Source organism: Coregonus lavaretus (genome assembly GCF_964263955.1).
Source record: "Coregonus lavaretus genome assembly, chromosome: 3".
In the NCBI taxonomy this organism is placed as follows: domain Eukaryota; kingdom Metazoa; phylum Chordata; class Actinopteri; order Salmoniformes; family Salmonidae; genus Coregonus; species Coregonus lavaretus.
In genome coordinates, this window is record NC_139990.1 from 68,588,416 (window position 1) to 68,608,540 (window position 20,125).

Here is a 20,125-nt window from a genome sequence, read left to right on the forward strand (position 1 = left end):
ATGATCATTTTAACCATGTTGAGGAGTAAAACAATATTATATTTTGGAATCTGAAGGGGTGTGACAATTGAACCAAGCTCATGAGTAATTTAAGTTATATTCTTCAAGAATCAATGGGTATATATCATTAATTTATAAATCCAAAAATGGATGTAGCAACTGCAGATTGACCCTTTAAATAGAAATGAATACAGTACATAAATTAAACAAAGCTAATGAGAGTTTCATATTTATTTACTTTCCAATCTATGTATTACGAAATTGACTTTTCTATAAAAAAATGTTTTACAATCTTTAATATTTCACCCCCCCCAAAAAACAGAAAAAGACATACACTGAAAACATGTACACCTCATGATAAATAAATAAATCTTAGACCATATGTCATATTGCATCAAAGAATCAGCTACTTCAATACATTATTGTGGTTTCATTAGTGTTGTGTCCCACATAATCTATTAGCATTCCATTTGATGATGACATTTTGCAATAATTCACAAAATATTTACAAATTATTTGTCTTCATTTATTTGAAGACACTAAAGGCCTAAGCCCTAAACATACTTTATATATTTTTATATTTATCCCATACCAAAAAAAAAATCAAGGTACAGTAGAACTTTCTCAAAATATTGATTGAAGCGGGATCAGCAGAGCAGAAACCATTGATTGGAACAAATATGTTCCAACGATTCCATTTGACTTTTCAGTGCGACCTCTAGTACAGAGCTGTTGTATCTGTAACTTAAAAAACAAACTATTGAGATTACCACAATAGCACAAAATACAATCAGCAGCCAGTTTATTAGGTACACCCGGTTCACGAAAATGGATCGCTCCTACAGACAGTGAGTCACGTGGCCTGCTATATAAAGCAGGCAGACAGGCATCAAGGCATTCAGTTACTGTTCGATTGAACGTTAGAATGGGCAAAACGAGTGACCTAATTGACTTTGAGCGTGGTATGATCATCGGTGCCAGGCGCCCCGTATCCAATATCTCAGAAACGGCCGCCCTCCTGGGCCTTTCACACACGACTAGGGTTTACCGAGAATGGTGCGACAAACTAAAAACATCCAGTCAGCGGCCGTCCTGTGGGTGAAAACAGCTCGTTGATGAGAGAGGTCGAAGGAGAATGGCAAGAATCGTGCAAGGTAACAGGAGGCCACAAACAGACAAATAACGGAGCAGTACAACAGTGGTGTGCCAAACAGCATCTCGGAATGCACAACTCATCGATCCTTGTCACGGATGGGCTATTGCAGCAGACGACCACACCGGGTTCCACTCCTATAAGCTAAAAACAAGAAGAAGAGGCTCCAGTGGGCATGCGATCACCAACACTGGACATTTGAGGAGTGGAACAACGTCGCCTGGTCCGACGAATCCCGGTTCCTTTTGCGTCATGCTGATGGCAGAGTCAGAATTTGCCGTAAGCAGCATGAGTCCATGGCCCCATCCTGCCTGGTGTCAACGGCACAGGGTGGTGGCGGTGGTGTAAAGGTGTGGGGAATGTTTTCCTGGCACACGTTAGGTCCCTTGATACCAGTTGATCAACATTTGAATGACACAGCGTATCTGAACATTGTTGCTGAACAGGTGCATCCCTTCATGGCTACAGGGGGGTCCGACCCGGTACTAGATGGGTGTACCTAATAAACTGGCCACTGAGCTTACAACGTTTCCCCACTCTCTTTTGCAAAATGCACAGTCTTGCAGACAGTTTACAGTTGGTCCTTGCTGAACAAATGAATTGACCTGCTCAGGTCACATCAGCATCGAAAAGCTCTACAGACACACGAAGATGAGGTTTGTGTTGTGTGTGCGTTTGTTAGACAGTTGCCATATTTGCTGAGTGAGAAAGACGGCACAGCACAGCAGAGCAGACAAGACACTGTCCTACAGTAGAACACACCGTTCCTAACCAACTCAGCTTTGAGCCCCGCCCTCGGATTCTGGTCACCATGGTAACACTGTCACAGCCCGTCCATCATGGCCAGAAGGTCATCCCCTTTACTGCTGGCACTCGATGGGTAGGGCTCGCCAGCCTCCTCCGTGAAGTCCCCCATGATCTTGGCCAGCTCCGCATTGGCTTGCTGGTTCTGAAAGACAAGGAGGGGAGGGGCTTATGATTGATTACGGTACATCTTGTTAGACTGGCCCATCCTGATCCTAATGCCTCTCGGATAACCTACAAACCTTAGCCTGTCAATTAGACATGCAATTCCGTTTGGGCAGCATGTCTGATCATGGGTTGTTCGTAAGTGCTAAGAGATGACTGCATGGGTGCAGTAAGTCTCCTGTGACAGGTTTCATGGGGACCTTTTTGATGGTTACACCACAGCAAGCATTTCGGTACACCTGCAATAACATCTGCTAAACACTTGTATGTGACAAATAAAAATGGATGTACAGTAGGACGGTCTCGATCTATGAAATGCTTCCATCTCATCCCTTTAAGTTACATAAAAGCATGTTACATGGTTGAATATTTATCTAGCCTCTGTGACAGAAAGAATATAGGTTAAAATTAACCTTACCATAGTCGCTTGGATTTTTATGACGTCATATGAAAACTCGTCTGGTCTCGATATCAAGGCCTCCCTGTGAGGAAGACAAATCCACATTATTGTTAAAAGGCCCAGTGCAGTCAAAAACGTGATTTTCCTGTGTTTTACACACCACATGACCAAAAAGTAAGTGGACACCTGCTAATCGAACATCTCATTCCAAAATCATGAGCATTAATATGGAGTTGGTCCCCCATTTGCTGCTATAACAGCCTCCACTCTTATGGGAAGGCTTTCCACTAGATGTTGGAACATTGCTGCGGGGACTTGCTTCTATTCAGCCACAAGAGCATTAGTGAGGTCGGGCACTGATGTTGGGCGATTAGTCCTGGCTCGCAGTCGGCGTTCCAATTCATCCCAAAGGTGTTCAATGGGGTTGAGATCAGGGCTCTGTGCAGGCCAGTCAAGTTCTTCCACACCGATCTCGACAAACCATTTCTGTATGGACCTCGCTTTGTGCACGGGGGCATTGTCAGGCTGAAACAGGAAAGGACCTTCCCTAAACTGTTGCCACAAAGTTAAAAGCACAGAATCGTCTAGAATGTTATTGTATGTTGTAGCGTTAAGATTTCCCTTCACTGGAACTAAGGAGCCTGAACCATGGAAAACAGCCCCAGATCATTATTCCTCCTCCACCAAACTCTACAGTTGGCATGCATTGGGGCAGGTAGCGTTCTCCTGGCATCCGCCAAACTCAAATTTGTCTGTAAGACTGCCAGATGGTTGGCATTGTGCATGGTGATCTTAGGCTTGTGTGCGGCTGCTCGGCCATGGAAACCCATTTCATCAAGCTCCCGACGAACAGTTATTGTGCTGACATTGCTTCCAGAAGCAGTTTGGATCTCGGTAGTGAGTGCTGCAACCGAGGACAGACGATTTTTACACGCTACGCGCTTCAGCACTCGGCGGTCCCATTCTGTGAGATTGTGTGGCCTACTACTTCGTGGCTGAGCCGTTGTTGCTCCTAGACGTTTCCACTTCACAATAACAGCACTTACAGTTGACCGGGGCAGCTCTAGCAGGGCAGAAATTAGACTAACTGACTTTTTGGAAAGGTGGCACCCTATGACGGTGCCACATTGAAAGTCACTGAGCTCTTCAGTAAGGCCATTCTACTGCCAATTTTTTCTATGGAGATTGCATGGCTGTGTGCTCGATTTTATACACCTGTCAGCAACAGGTGTGGCTGAAATAGCTGAATCCACTAATTTGAAGGGTGTCCACATGCTTTTGCATATATAGTGTATATATTTTCACACAATGAGGTTGGAATAATAGTGTGAAATTGTGAAAATTACAATAATGCCCTTTTAGTGTAAGAGCCATTTGAAAAGACTGCCTGAAATATCAGCCTGTTTAGGAGGAATGGAGTTTTGGCTTGCCTGGTGACATCACCAAGCGGTAAATTAGTTAATAGACCAATAAGAAAGACAGTTCAAAACCTCTCTGCCAATAATAGCTAGTTTTCAGTTTCCCCTCCCCACTCAGACCACCCCCAGACAGTCCTAGCAAAATTCTTGGTTGAGAATTTGCTCTGCTAAGAAGCTAGTTCTGTTTCTTTTTGACAATTTTTATTGGAAACAATCACAGTAAGTTACTTAAATCGTTAGCCAGAAACGATTTGATATTGAGATAAAAACGGCTACATTGGACCTTTAACACTGATAGTGATTCTTAACTCTGACAGTAATTTTTAACACTAGTTTAACTTAACACTGAACATAATTCAAAATTCAGGTTCAGTCCATTTCATCAAGTTGTGAGAAGTACTGTTGTAATTCCACCTTTAATTGATCCACAATGACACAAAATACAACAAAACAATGCTCATAACATAAGGGGACTTACTCTTCTTCCTCATCTGTGGCAAAGAGGTTGACTCGGAAGCCACTGTCTGCATTTCCTGGTTTCTGGACTTCCAGACCCCCCATTAACCTGGCCAACATGTTCAGCTCCTCTTTGGCCAGGGGGTTTGGAGCGGTGTTGACCTGCATACACAGTGAATGTGCGTATAATCATTAACATAATGCATGATTTAGCTGTCTAGGGCATTGTCCATTACATTTAAGGCTTAATTACAGATGTAGCTTAGTCTGACTTGGACAAAAAAGCACTTCAATGAAGAATAGTCATTAAACAATTTTGGTCTTGGACTAGGCTTATTCTTTGTCTGGGAAACGTGTCCTTACTATAGCCTAATCAATGAAGAAATAACACAGATATCAATACTATTTCGACCCTTTGTCAAAAATATAATATCGTAGGACATGCTTTAAAATGACATTTATGAGCAAACATGCAAGGCCTTGCAGGATAAATGCCTGTAAGATAAAATATACAGCGTAGTGGTTAAGCATAATTTGAACTCACCGACTTTTGCTGTGCAGAGTTTTTGGACGTCCCTGACATGTGTGTTTCTACCGGACGGCTCACACTGTACCTGTGGGTAAACAGAAGTCAAGCACTTGACAAACTGAAATAGAATGTAGCATCATGGGGGAGGCTAATAAACCTGTCACTGTGTAAATTATTCACTAAACAAATTGCAGTGACTTTGAGTTACCATGTTGATTTAGGCCTATATGACCATTGACCACAGTAGAGGAAATAGTAGAGAATTTAGTAGTATCAGTGGGGGTATGTCCAGGAAGGTCAATGGTTGTCAATACAGTGTGGAGCAGGTGGGCAGCACAGCACTTACATGTTAGTGCCCAGCTTGATGACCCTCTCTCCAAACATCTCAAAAGAACCCTCGCGGAGAGCGCTGGTGTAGTTCCCACTGTTACGGAACTGCAGTCTCTTCACCTCTTCGCCATTGCAGCAGAACATTCTGAGGATAACAAAATATACACACACACAAAATATTCAGCAAGAATACATCATATGAGGCAATCGATCATTTCCTAAAGATATTTTGCAACTTCTCCTGTTTCCCAGAAGACACTTCAAACAATGCAAATATGATACTGTTCAGGATGGACATTGATCCCAAGACACAATAAATGAGTTTTAAGTACGGCTGCACTCAATCCCTTGGCAAATAGAGCTGTGCTAAAAGTAGGCTTTTCTCAATTTAGACGGCTGCTCGTTCAACACACCCTCAGTAATGCAATTAGCTGCAGATATGCCCGTCTAAATTAAGCCGACAGTGTCTGTGAAAGGAAAGCAAATAGATGCCATCTAACAGCACAAAACAAACAATGGATAGCCATTTTTCAATGCATCTAATAAAATAGAGATTTTGCTCTATTGCAACAAACTTGGCTTGGTTGGATTGGTGGGATTCCATGTTATTTGGGTGTGGAAAATTATAGCTGTATGGCTGTGGTACCTGATAAGTCCTGGGATATGTGTTCCGTTGGGCACAGGACCTGAGATCGGGAGGACAAAACGCCCGTTGGAATTCTGCACTTTGTCTTTGAGGAAGATGGACACCTGCAAATACAGATGAGCAAAATGTAGTGATAATTGTGTAACACTTTGTATAATCTCTCGTGGACAGACTACTTAAACCTAAATGGTACTGTAGATCTGTCCTGATACAACAGCATGTGTGAGATAACGAGCAGCATTAGTTCCGGAGCTTTGAAAAAAAAAATCTAGATTTCGCAGGTGTTAGCATCTGACCAATTCTCGCAAGACTTTAGTTCTGGGTTAACCGAGATTATGCTCTGTATAATTCATTATGATGGGGTTATAATGCATCGTAAATGGATAGTTCACCCAAATTACATACTGGGTTTCCTTACCTTGTAAGCAGTCTATGGACAATGACAGCAATTCATGCTTTGGTTTAGCTTCCCTGGCACTCATTCAAATGCTAACGTTTTAGCATTTGTGACACAAAGTCATGGTACCTTTATTAACATTTTCTATCTCTGAAACCCATCAAAATATGCCCCACTCCCCCTTCCCAACACACTCATTTTCTGTCGAAAAAGTTAGACAAACTTCTGGGAGATCATGAACTCACCCTTATGTGCATGTCTTGAAAGAAGATGAGGAGTGTTTGCCGGATTAGCTGAAATTCACCACTAGACAAGGGTGTGTACATCTATAAATAAGAGCACAAAACATGCAATGAATAAGAGATCATACTGAACACTTAGCTGAGGTTTGGGCAATTGAAGGGAAGTTCATTATACCTCTATGAGCTGTCTGTATGTCTCATCAACCTGGCTGAGAATGCTTGGGGTGTCCTTCACAAAATCCTTGATGGCATCCATATGGTTGAAGGACACAAGGAGGATATCTTTGGGCCGCGGGCAGAGGAGCACCTGGTACTTGAAGGCCATGGTCATCAAGTCATACAGCTGTGTGCATGAACAACATAGTCATATGGATGATGATGGGTTATTGTCATGCTCAAAAATAGCTGCTGCCAGTTCATAATGTACACCAGAGGGAGCCGTCAGCAGATTTGAACAAACTGCTATGCAGTTGGACTTATACAACATTTAAGCTTACAGCCATGATTAATATTTCAAAATGATATTCTATTTGATAGCCTATATCAAACCACTTTTTAAACACAACAGATAGAACTCTTCAAAATAGTCAAGCAATAATGGTGCAATAAATGATAAAAGCTTAGAAAATATTGGTCTACATGGGGTTTTAAGTGACTTGGACAATTTCCCCAAGTACCTAGAATTAAGACTATTAAAGGGTCACTGGGAACAGAGGATGTGATTCTGAGAATGTGATGATAAAAATGGTAATGTCGTCATGGCAGCTACTCAGCTGACTCCAAAATGTGGTGAATGATAGTTAGATAGGGATTTATTTAACATCTATCTTTCTCAGAAAGGGTTATCCCAAGAAAGGGTTATCCCAGAAAGGGTTAACCAACTTGATTGCCTTTCACTTACGACAAAGGGTCCTGTTAATCAGGCACGAAACGGAAGAAAACAGACAAACACAGAGGGACTACACATCCTTGTCCAATAAAGAACACCTATTTTCGTTTTGCTACGGCGTGCCCTGAACATGACCCAGGTGACACGATTCCATCCATACCTTGTCCATGCTGGCCTGGTTGAGTCTCATGATGGAGGCGTGGGCCAGTCGGTCAAACACGGTCCTGAGGGCCTTCTTGGAGTACAGCTCCTGTGGCTTGAACAGCTCCTCCAAAAACTTTTTATTGAACATGGTGGTGATGATGTCATTCATAACTGGCAGAGTGAGGGCACAGGAGAACAAGGTTGAGGCCAGGTCACAAGTAGGGGACTGGAATAATGTTGGTCTGTAATGTTAGACTCATTAAGATGACATCATCAACATAAACATTGGGAGGTCTTTCCGACTTAAAGACATTAGATTTTTTTTGTTTTACAAACAACCAAATCTGCTAAGACTTATTACTGGCTCTTCCTAATGGAGCCCATAATATAGGCCTAACGCAGTCTTGATAGAACTGGGCCCATATTCAACAAGTGTCTCTGAGTAAGAGTACTGATCTAGGATCAGGTCCCCCTGTCCATTCATTATAATCTAAAAGGCTGAACTGATCCTGGATCAGCACTCCTACTCTGAGATGTATTATGAATATGAGCCCTGGTTTTAACTGTTGATGTTTGTAGGTGTGAAGTCGCCCCCTTGTTTATGATTATGACAACTGGGGTGTATTCATTAAGGAAACCGTTAAAGAACCAAACAAAAGCAAACTGAGCAAACAGAGAGAAATGGGGAGGGACCTTCCTGAATTTGTCCAATAGAAACTCTTGTTTGCGTTTTCTGTTAGGAGTAAACGGTTTCTGTTGTAAAACGTTTTGCAACATAATCGGCGTAATGATTACACCCCTGGCAGAGTCTACCTTTAAAATCAAGAAGTGCCGTGCTCAAAAGAGTCTACCTTTAAGCAAGCAGATGTGCATTCTATAGGCAAGGTTTAACGTCCACCTATTCCCAATTGTCCTGAGAAAGCAACAGCCTTTTAAACCATCAGCAGCATTATCAGCGTGCAAAGTTATTTGATTTGGGAGGTAGAAACCGGATTTCTCTTCTTAATAAAGGCCATGGCTGAAATCTCTACAATCTTGGGGGCAGAGTGAATGAATATCTCTGGGCAAAGATTTCATCCAGATTGTTCTACCAATGTAATACTCTGTTGGTTTCCTTGAAGGCCTCAAAGCAGAGCATGTAGGCCTAGAGATGCACTGCATGAGAAACATCAAAATACCTCTCCTTCTGTCATCCTCTATCCAATCAGCTACAAGTACAATGAAGAATTTGCAGGTTAAAACACAGGCAGGGAGACACATGAATGTGCTCCAATTTTTGGCAACCAGGTTGTGGACATGACAAGGTCAGTGATTCCCCTGTTGGTCAGGTAGCTAGTTGAATTCTAGCCTAATACACCCAGACAGCTAAGCTAGTTAGCTAACTAGCTAGCTATAATGTTACCTTTCTTGGCTTTGTCAGCTGGAATATTCTGAGCTCTTAGGCGTTGATCCAAGATGTAGAGCATTTCTCCACCGAGATTAATAAAAAGCAGGGGTAGCGTCCTCGAAGACATATTTGTCGTATTGTGCTGGATAGCTAGCTAGTGAAATGTCCCCTTTTTGTCTCGTTTAAGCGTATGTAAGCTTCCACTTGGTTGCCAGGTCACGAAGAAAAAGGACCAATCAGGTAGCACGTACGGTATCGTGCAAATTTTATTTTTTATGCAAATCAGAGATCAAGACGTTTTAGGAAAGGCTTGACTGTTCATGTTCATAGATACCTCAGTGTTATGAACGTCCCTGGGACAGCAGCCTGTAAATCATCCTGGAAAAGGACAAAATGCCATTGGAGACAAGAAAAAACAGAACTTTATTGTACATAATAATAATAATAATAATAATATGCCATTTAGCAGACGCTTTTATCCAAAGCGACTTACAGTCATGCGTGCATACATTTTTGTGTATGGGTGGTCCCGGGGATCGAACCCACTACCTTGGCGTTTCAAGCGCCGTGCTCTACCAGCTGAGCTACAGAGGACCACATCTTATGTTCATACATGGTGTTATGAATTCTTAGAGCAGGACTGTTTGGGGGTAGGGGGTCAAATTTAAACAAAACAAAAGTACATTACAATTTGTATCAACAATATGTGACATGAGATTAATTTAACTTCCACTTGAAAATGTCTTCAATTGACTGTACAAGTCAAACGTCCCCATTCCTGATGCGAATTTCACGGGCCATCCTGCACATCTCAAAGAATCCACAGCAACAGGTCATCAACGCATCATTGCATATCGTCCCCTGTAAAAAAAAATATGAGAATAAAATATGATGAGAATGAATCCACCAAATATTTGACAGTTCAAGTCCTCAAACTAGGGAAAACCAGTAGGCTAATTTGTCAATATGTGTACTGATGAAACGGTCCCTTCCTGTCTTTCATAATAAAAGGGTGAGACTGGCTGGGACAGGAATGAGTTGCAGTTCTCCCTAGTGTGCTTTAAAATGACATACTCAATGCCTCACCATCCCTAATTACTTTAGGCTTCTAAGTGTAACATACCTGAATCCCATAGGTCAATCTCATGTGGGTCCTCATGGCTGTCATGCCTCCTGGAACACAGCCAAGGCATGGGTTCTCACCATACTTGTTAGCTGTGTAGCAACTCAATGCTGGTGGGCAGATGAAGCCCAAAGCACCTGTATGACAACATTTTACCTTATTGTAAAATCCAGAAAATAGGAAACACTTTTTACTTGAAACACTTGACAACCATTAAACCCTATGGTATGATACCAGGTAGGCCTACTTAGTGATGATACTTAAGGTCTTATTTGTCTCAATACTCACAGACTAGGATGTCACTGCAGCAGGAGCACAGCCCAGTGCTCCACTCGCCCGTCTGCACATTTGTCCCATAAGAGCCTGCTCCTGGCTGGTGGGTGATGACTGGGTTCGACATGTCAATCAAATGGGGTCAGCTTCAAACACCTAAAAACTAACCACATCGAACAGTTAGCACAGTGGTTGAAGTTTGATCATTTCCCCAATACAGCAATAAAACAAAACTAGCAGCATGTAGACTGTTGTGGGATGGGAAATGTTCATTGTCGTTTTTTCCTTCCTTCAAGATCATTGCTCATAAGAAAGTTCACATAAAAGTTCCATACACTGGGTACTCAAGTTTATACACGGGTCCATTCATACCTTGAACCACTATATACTGCAACCCTCTTATGTATTGCAATAGGTTTTAATATAATTACATACGTAAAATGGGATATTGTTGTATTGCCATTTCATTAAACAAAGACTAATAATAACTGTTGTATAACTGTTCTGTTTCATCAAAATTGTACAAGGACAAGACATGTACATCAATTTCAACTGTTTCTCAGAAAGCGGTAAACCTGAACATTTTAGGTAGTTGTTTATTATTAAGTAGTTACTCTATTGTAGCTTTTCTACAGATGTGAGAGCAGAGGAAAGAGCATGTCACTCACCTACGTTGTCTGCAGCTCTGAGCCTCTCCAGATCTGTGTCGATACACTTTTAACAGGAAGTTGTGATACTAAAGCTGTGAACAAGCGCTGATCACACACTCCTATGTTTCTCAAGACAACTCTCAACAGTAATGCAAACACCAAAATTCACAGTAGGACAGTTAAGCTGTTTTATGACCTCACCATTCCTCAGAATTATAGGTTTATAGGTCAATTCACAGGTGACAGATCATGAGTATAACCTCGGTTTAACATATGAGGTGGATGAACACCCAATATCTGATGTTCTTTCAGTTTTCGCAAACACGATTGCAAGCTAAGTTCAGGGAAGTCATCATATGATTAATCTTACACTTCAGTTTCAACCACAGTTCAACCATAGGGCGTAATGTTCTTATTTCTCATATCTTTCATTTGCATTTTAATCAGCATCAAGTAGAAGTGTTATCTCTTTCAATTGGGGTAGTTACACATCACCATACACAAGTGACTATAAGTGATAAAAGTGATAAAGGTGAAACATGCATATAAAAAAAAGGATCGCAAACAATACATTTTATTAAATTAAATGATTAATTGTGGGTTTATTTGATTGTCTCAGGTCACATATGCTGAGTATAAATAGACATTGCCCACCCCAAAACCACATATCTGCATCACTGTGTTTATTTGGACCAAATGTGGTTGATAATGCATCAACTTGCAGAGAGGACAGGAAGAATGAAGACTTGGTGTACTACAAACAATAAGTTATTCATGTTTCTTATTACAGTATAGCAATACATGGGAAAATTTATTTTGCATTGCTGGTGCCACGGGTGGGTGGAGATTTGTCCTTAGGACAAATGGAATGGTCAAAAATGAGCAAACCCCGCCCACCTGGGGCCATGCAAAACGAATTCGCCCATTGAGAGCAAGACTGAATGGATCGAGTAAGACAGACATTGGAGCGTGCCTTGCAATATACCCCGATACTGTAGTAGTTTATTGGGTTCCTATAGCTGTCGTCCTGGCTGGTTCTGCCAGGATGGGGGCGAGGGTCTGCTTCATTTTCTTCCTTTGCTCCAGTTTCTGTTTCTGCACCTCTTTGAAGACCTAAGAAAAGGACACAGTCATATAAACCAACAGCAAAAATGACAACAACAACAAAACTATAAATGTCTCCATCTTTGCTTTGGCTTTTAGATTAAGTCATGCATTTGACAAATGGTAAAAGCCATGGTTCCACAGCCTGCATACAGCAGAAAGATTAACAACAAGAAAATTGCAAGTCTGGTCCCAGATCGGTTTGTGCTGTCTTGCCAACCATACAGTACAAACCACTCTGGGACCAAGCTAGAAAACGGCGCTAAGTAAAGTGAATGGAGTTTGGTTGTCTACCTTTATGCACAGGGCCTTCTTGGCCAGCCAGCGTCGGGTGGCGTGTCTGTAGTACTCCGGGGGGAAAGTGTAGGTGATTCCCAGCTGCTGGCAGACATGTTCAAAGGCGTCGTAGCGAGTCACCCTCAGGTGCTTGAGCAGCTTCTTCCTGCGGTCAATGGCCATGAGCATCCGTCGCTTGTTCGCTTTGTCCTGATACAAAGATGGGGTCAAAACACAGAGTCAGAGGTGAAATGGAGAAAAAAATATGCTTAAAGCGATAACAATATTTAGGGCTCGATTAAATCCGTAGCGCTGAAGAGCAGTGCTGTAGCGCGATTGAAATTTAAAGGTAATTTCCCCATTGAGCCGACTATTGCAGCGTTCACCGTGAATGGAGTCTCCGCGAACGCAGGAACATTGCCTTTAAATTTCTGTCGTGCTATAGCGCAGCTCTTCAGGACTACAGATTGAATCGAACCCCTAGTCTGGGAACATGTGTGTTTTACATAATAGAGGAGTTGCTTTTCTTATGAAAAATAGCATAGCTATTTTGAGACAGTCAAAACTGTCTAAAAGTGAGATACTGTATAGAGACAGACTGCCAAACCTTGGCTTCAACATTTTAGCTGTGCTAAAGGTTAGATAAACAGTTATATTTTGCAATATGTCTGCAAAAATGTTGGATACAATGTTACGTGTATACGTTGTGACAGTGTAAATTCCCAGCATGCAGCAACACCATTACTAATCTGTCAAATGTCATGGTGGGTGTACGCACTACACAGGAAATCCTGTTGACAAACCTCACACCAGATAGGGAGGGGTTCGGAAATTAAACGTGTGGAAATAATATGCATTCACGTCACTGTTACTATAGGGACCTAAAATGACACAGTCTTGCATTTACCCTTCGCCCATACACACCTTAGTATGTTTGTGCAGGTGCTCCTGGTAGTTTCGGATTTTGGAGGTCAAAATGGCCACTAAAAGGTAAAGAAAGGGGTTCAGAAGTGAACAAACGATTGCTGAAATAAGGTGGTTCCTCAGAGGAAAAGCACGGTTGTTCACTAGGTCCAAAACAGGAATTTACCCTTGACTTCTGTAGAGCTGCGGTCAGCTTCATCCCTCTGGACTTTTGCAATTAGCTGCTCCGTTTTCAATCGCAACTTCTCACTCTGGTGACACAACATGGTAGTTTGATTATGCAATATCCAGCATAGGTATAGAAAAACTATTGTACCATAATGTAAACTATAGCAACTAACAGAGGTATACAACAACTGTAGTTACTCTTATGTAGATAGTCTTATGAGCACAAAGAGAAAGATTAATAGAATGTAGTAACAAGGTGAAAAGAACATACGTGGCTTGCTAGTTCCAGTGTCAGAAGTCTCTTGACCAGGTCATCAGCTCTGTAAACACATAACAGATCAGCATTAGGAAGAGAAGTACTGTATAGTAGAGGTATAGTACCAACGCTGAGTAGGCCTACATACAGTGCATTCTGAAAGTATTCAGACCCCTTCCCTTTTTCCACATTTTGTTATGTTACAGCCTTATTCTAAAATTGATTAAATACATGTTTTTCCTCATTAAATCTACACACAATACCCCATTACGACAAAGCGAAAACAGGTTTTTATAAATTTGAGCAAATTTATGAAAAAGAAGAAAACAGAAATACCTTATTTACATAAGTATTCAGACCCTTTGCTATGAAACTCAAAACTGAGCTCAGGTGCATCCTGTTTCCATTGCTCATCCTTGAGATGTTTCTACAACTTGAGTCCACCTGTGGTAAATTAAATTGATTGGACATGGACTTGGATTGCACACACCTGTCTATATAAGGTCCCACAGCTGACAGTGCATGTCATAGCAAAAACCAAGCCATGAGGTCGAAGGAATTTTCCATAGAGCTCCGAGACTGGATTGTGCTGAGGCACAGATCTGGGGACAGACTACGGTTTGCAGCATTGAAGGTCCCCAAGAACACAGTGACCTCCATCATTCTAAAATGGAAGAAGTTTGGAACCACCAAGACTTTCCCTAGAGCTCGCCGCCCGGTCAAACTGATCAATCGGGGAGTAGGGCCTTGGTCAGGGAGGTGACCAAGAACCCGATGGTCACTCTGACAGAGCTCCAGAGTTCCTCTGTGGAGATGGGAGCAACATCCTTCCAGAAGGACAACCATCTCTGCAGCACTCCACCAATCAGGCCTTTATAGTGGAGTGGCCAGATGGAAGCCACTCCTCAGTAAAAGGCACATGACAGCCCACTTGGAGTTTGCCAAAAGGCATCTAAAGGACTCTCAGACCATGAGAAACAAGATTCTCTGGTCTGATGAAACCAAGATTTAACTCTTTGGCCTGAATGCAAAACGTCATGTCTGGAGGAAACCTGGCACCATCCCTATGGTGAAGCATGGTGGTGGCAGCATCATGCTGTGGGGATGTTTTTCAGCGGCAGGGACTGGGAGACCGGTCAGGATTGAGGGAAAGATGAATGGAGCAAAGTACAGAGAGATCCTTGATGAAAACCTGCTCCAGAGCGCTCAGGATCTCAGACTTGGACAAAGGTTCACCTTCCAACAGGACAATGACCCCAAGCACACAGCCGAGACAACGCAGGAGTGGCTTCGGGACAAGTCTCTGAATGTCCTTGAGTGGCCCAGCCAGAGCCCAGACTTGAACACGATCGAACATCTCTGGAGAGACCTGAAAATAGCTGTGCAGCAACGCTCCCCATCCAACCTGACAGAGCTTGAGACGATCTGCAGAGAAGAATGGGAGAAACTCCCCAAATACAGGTGTGCCAAGCTTGTAGCATCATACCCAAGAAGACTCAAGGCTGTAATTGCTGCCAAAGGTGCTTCAACAAAGTACTGAGTAAAGGGTTTGAATACTTATGTAAAATGTTTTAGATCTAATAAATTTGCAAACATTTCTATAAACCTGTTTTTGCTTTGTCATTATGGGGTATTGTGTATAGATTGAGGTAAAAAGAAAAAATTATTCATCAATTTTAGAATAAGGCTGTAACGTAAAAAAATGTGGAAAAAGTCAACGGGTCTTAATACTTTCCAAATGCACTGTATTGTACAAATAAATACATAGAATAACTATTTTAAACAACATCTCAGTGCCGTAGTTGTTTGGACATGGGAGAGATGAACATACATGAGCCATGTCTGCATGACATAAAATACATGTAATTTAAGTCAGGACAAATTAAATGTACATACGTTTGAGCGAGTGGAACAGCAGCATATTCCATTTTCAGCATTGTTGGAGACAGATCACTCAGCTGACTTTGCATCACTGATGGAAAAAAACTTAGACAGTAAATATCAAATATCCAAGTGGTCTTAGATCAAATAGTTGACCTTGGTCCTCCATACCTGGCTTCTTCTTTCTTACGGCACGGGCATAGTTTCTCACAGGCTGAATGGTGAAACTTCCAATACCTGGTAAGAATTAAACAAATTATCAAACAATACATAATTACTCTTAGTCCATTGCTTTATGAACCATAGGATTGTGCCAGGTTTCTGCCTGCAACTCCACAGAGTGTACAAAACATTAAGAACATTGCATAGACTGACCAGGTGAATCCAGGTAAAAGCTATGATCCCTTTTTGATGTCACTTATTAAATTAACTTCAAATCAGTGTAGATGAAGGGGAGGAGACAGGTTAAATAAGGATTTTTAAGCCTTGAGACATGGATTGTGTATGTGTGCCATTCAGAGGGTGAATGGGCAAGACAAGTGATTTAAGTGCCTTTGAACGGTATGGTAGTTGGTGCCAGGTGCAACGGTTTGTGTCAAGAACGGCAATGTTGCTGGGTTTTTCACGCTAAACAGTTTCCTGTGTGTAGAACGGTCCACCACCCAAAGAACATCCAGACAACTTGACACAACTGTGGGAAGCATTGGAGTCAACATGGGCCAGCGTTTCTGCTTTTCGACACAGTCCATGCCCCGACGAATTGAGGCCGTTAATGAGGGCAGCTCAATATTAGGAAGGTTTTCTTAATGTTTTGTACACTCAGTGTATGTGCCTGAATGAGAAAGCGTCTGTAAGCATGTTCAGCAGCAACATGGTTTGCAGTAAGAGTTGGGATGTCTTACTATAGTAGTACTTGTTTTGATGTAGGCCTACATTTTGTGAACTGTGGTGCAGAGATCATAGAAACAAGAGTGGAGTGTCATGTTCTGCATACATGATCAAGAGTGGTGAAGTGACGGTGAGAAAAGCTGCTGCATACACATTGCAGGGGACCAGTGGGGAAAATAACTGCTTCCCACATCCTCTTCATAAAAACCACTTACTAGCAGACTGACTGATTGCATGATAAGAAATGTATTAGTCAAACAGTTGAAGTCAGAAGTTTATATACACTTAGGTTGGAGTCATTAAAACTCGTTTTTCAACCAATCCACACATTTCTTGTTAAACTATATTTTTGGCAAGTCAGTTAGGACATCTACTTTGTGCATGACACAAGTAATTCTTCCAACAATTGTTTACAAACAGATTGTTTCACTTATAATTCACTGTATCACAATTCCAGTGGGTCAGAAGTTTACATACACTAAGTTGACTGTGCCTTTAAACTGCTTGGAAAATTCCAAAAAACGATGTCATGGCTTTAGAAGCTTCTGATAGGCTAATTGACATCCTTTGAGTCAATTGGAGGTGTACCTGTGGATGTATTTCAAGGCCTCCCTTCAAACTCCGTGCCTCTTTGCTTGACATAATAGGAAAATCAAAAGAAATCAGCCAAGACCTCAGAAAAATATTGGAGACCTCCACAAGTCTGGTTCATTCCTGGGAGAAATGTCCAAACGCCTGAAGGTACCACATTCATCTGTACAAACAATAGTACGCAAGTATAAACACCATGGGACCACGCAGCCTTCATACCGCTCAGAAAGGAGACGCGTTCTGTCTCCAAGAGATGAACCTGCCACTGCTCCAAAACCGCCATAAAAAAGACAGACTACGGTTTGCAACTGCACATGGGGACAAAGATCGTGCTTTTTGGAATAATGTCCTCTGGTCTGATGAAACAAAAATATTACTGTTTGGCCATAATGACCATCGTTATGTTTGGAGGAAAAAGGGGGTGCTTGCAAGCCAAAGAACACCATCACAACCGTGAAGCACGGGGGTGGCAGCATCATGCTGTGGGGGTACTTTGCTGCAGGAGGGACAGGTGCACTTCACAAAATAGATGGCATCATGAGGAAGAAAAATGATGTGGATATATTGAAGCAACATCTCAAGACATCAGTCAGGAAGTTAAAGCTTCGTCGCAAATGGGTCTTCCAAATGGACAATGACCCCAAGCATACTTCTAAAGTTGTGGCAAAATGGCTTAAGGACAACAAAGTCAAGGTATTGGAGTGGCCATCACAAAGCTCTGACCTCAATCCTATAGAAAATGTGTGGGCAGAACTGAAAAAGCGTTTGTGAGCAAGGAGGCCTACAAACCTGATCCAGTTACACCAGCTCTGTCATTTATTGTGGGAAGCTTGTGGAAGGCTACCCGAAACATTTGACCCAAGTTAAACAATTTAAAGGCAATGCTACCAAATACTAATTGAGTGCATGTAAACTTCTGACCCACTGGGAATGTGATGAAAGAAATAGAAGCTGAAATCATTCTCTCTACTATTATTCTGACATTTCACATTCTTAAAATAAAGTGGTGATCCTAACTGACCTAAGACAGGGAATTTTTACTAGGATTAAATGTCAGGAATTGTAAAACTGAGTTTAAATGTATTTGGCTAAGGTGTACGTAAACTTCCGACTACAACTGCATGTCTGGGTTAAAATGGCATTACCTTCGCACCAGTCTAGTTACAAATGATTCCTTTCATTTCAGCTATTTGGACATCAAATAATGTTCATGATCTATTTTGATGTAATCTATTTTTATAATGAAACCATTTAGCTAGCCTAGTTGGTGTACACAGGATGATAACAACAATGGAGTAGTGAATTTATGTCCCTATACAAATAGCAAGCCTGTGTCACTGTGTACAAAAAGATAATAACTATTGTGTACCGGTCTATAAATGTGTTGTTGTGATTAACTATCCGTGCACTAGACATCCTAGCTAATTGCTGCAGTGCCCTCTCCTGGCCTACCCAAGGAAGAATTGTACTCATGACATGACTAATGGAAAATCACCTTTTTACGAGGTGTTATGATGATGATAAGTGGGTTCACACAACATCTACCTTTCCCTATTTTTCAGTAATGGTTCATTGATTCTTGCTCGGCGTGTGCAGTTAGCTAGTTGACATGCATGCGAGCAAGTGCAAATAAATAATCGGCGCGCGTATTGACAAGCCGTTTCATTGTGGCATTGACTTATACGGACTCCTTAGCTAACTAAAATATCGCAAGCCCCCGTCTACTCTATGAAATTAGTAGTATAAATATATATTTATTTACCTGTCAATACAGTCTCATTGTTGCTGTTTGAAGGCCCTGTGATGACAGAGGTACATGCCCCATGTTTAAATGGGAGAGACGCACAGGTTCCTTTCAGCCTGGATAAAACACCACATTCTCGCAGAACGACAGATGTCGATTTAAGAGCACTTCTTAAAGCCATGCTTAATAACATACTGATTAAGAGATGATTTGATATGTATGTCAGGTTTTACTGGTCAAAACATAACGAGTGAACAGCATTCGTCCCCTACAGGAGGATCGCCATTTTGATTAGACGTAACTAATCAGACGGAGAAGTCGATTCAGGAAATGAGAAGGATGCATGAATAATCTATGGAGTCACTCGTTCAAGCGTTTTTATTTTTTTTGCTGTAGTAGCCTGCGTCATAACATTTATCCACCGGACAGAACCGGTATGTTCAAAAAAGACTATAGCATTATTATCCTTGGCATTTACAGTATTTATTTTATTCACATGAAAGAGTGACATTTTTACAGAATCCTTTTTTTTTTTTTATGAAAGAGTGAAAAATAGTAAACTGTATAGGCCAATACCAATACATTAAAGGTCTGGCACACTCATCCTATTTCCCAAGTTAAAAATAGCCTTTGTAAAATTGGCCTACTTTGAAAACTATTGTAGCGACCCGCACAGACAGCTGTGTGTTATGTGTTAGGCTAGTAGATGGTTGTGTTGTACCTACCAGTACCCAGTGTTCGCGGGGTCCGACATGTCAATCAACCTGCTATCTGCCAATCACGGGAATGCCTGGAATGTTCTGATGCCGGGCATCCTGGCGTTTGGCGGAGTGGCGTGGAGGGGGGTTGGGCAGGGGGATGGAGCATTGGAAGTTAAGACCAGGTTTAGCTTTTGTTCTCTCTCTTTTTACGTCTGGGCTTCACAAGAGAAGGTCACGATTGGCTTGTGGGTTATCTTTCATTTATTTGGCGTGGGCTACGGCCAAACAGTAGCCTGTGTAAAGTTGGTTTAATAAACCGTCCATTCGTAAACTCAATCCTCTGTCTGGACAGTTGTTCTTTTATGATCTAGTCAGGTCATTACATTGGTGTCAGAAGTAAAAACAATGATAAAAGTTAGCCAGCTAGCTAGCTGACTTCTGTGGCTAGCTACCGTAGGTGAGAACGGGGGTTGAAGATGCTTCGAGGGAATCCGAAAGTGAAGGTGGAGGTAGGGGACGATTATGGCCAAGGAGGTGCGTGTGCATGGACGTCGGGGGTTCTGGCTGAGGAGATCGCCAGGGCATC

At 41.9% G+C, this 20,125-nt stretch overlaps 3 protein-coding genes across 3 annotated transcripts; all 3 read right to left on the reverse strand.

The window, feature by feature from the left end:
* Positions 1-213: 213 nt before the first annotated feature.
* LOC311112449 (protein OSCP1-like) lies at positions 214-9,087 on the reverse strand (the record flags this gene model as incomplete). Its single annotated transcript, XM_084155583.1, has 10 exons — positions 214-2,102; positions 2,541-2,604; positions 4,419-4,558; positions 4,941-5,010; positions 5,272-5,400; positions 5,902-6,005; positions 6,544-6,624; positions 6,716-6,883; positions 7,590-7,744; positions 8,976-9,087. 10 exons carry the CDS (start codon positions 9,085-9,087, stop codon positions 1,977-1,979), a joined length of 1,149 nt encoding a protein of 382 aa, XP_084011709.1. The 3' UTR covers positions 214-1,976.
* A 109-nt stretch (positions 9,088-9,196) lies between these two features.
* Positions 9,197-11,461, reverse strand: LOC311116885 (PLAC8-like protein 1). Its single transcript, XM_084157462.1, has 4 exons — positions 11,025-11,461; positions 10,372-10,519; positions 10,084-10,220; positions 9,197-9,821 (listed from the first exon to the last, which is right to left on the reverse strand). The coding sequence occupies exons 2-4, from the start codon at positions 10,481-10,483 to the stop codon at positions 9,723-9,725; spliced, it is 348 nt and encodes a 115-aa protein (XP_084013588.1). The 5' UTR covers positions 10,484-10,519; positions 11,025-11,461; the 3' UTR covers positions 9,197-9,722.
* Positions 11,462-11,564: 103 nt separating this feature from the next.
* Positions 11,565-19,153, reverse strand: LOC311116876 (small ribosomal subunit protein uS15m-like). The gene is made up of 8 exons (XM_084157461.1): positions 18,857-19,153; positions 15,787-15,852; positions 15,631-15,706; positions 13,750-13,798; positions 13,477-13,561; positions 13,311-13,369; positions 12,405-12,596; positions 11,565-12,119 (listed from the first exon to the last, which is right to left on the reverse strand). The coding sequence occupies exons 1-8, from the start codon at positions 19,029-19,031 to the stop codon at positions 12,009-12,011; spliced, it is 813 nt and encodes a 270-aa protein (XP_084013587.1). The 5' UTR covers positions 19,032-19,153; the 3' UTR covers positions 11,565-12,008.
* Positions 19,154-20,125: the final 972 nt, after the last annotated feature.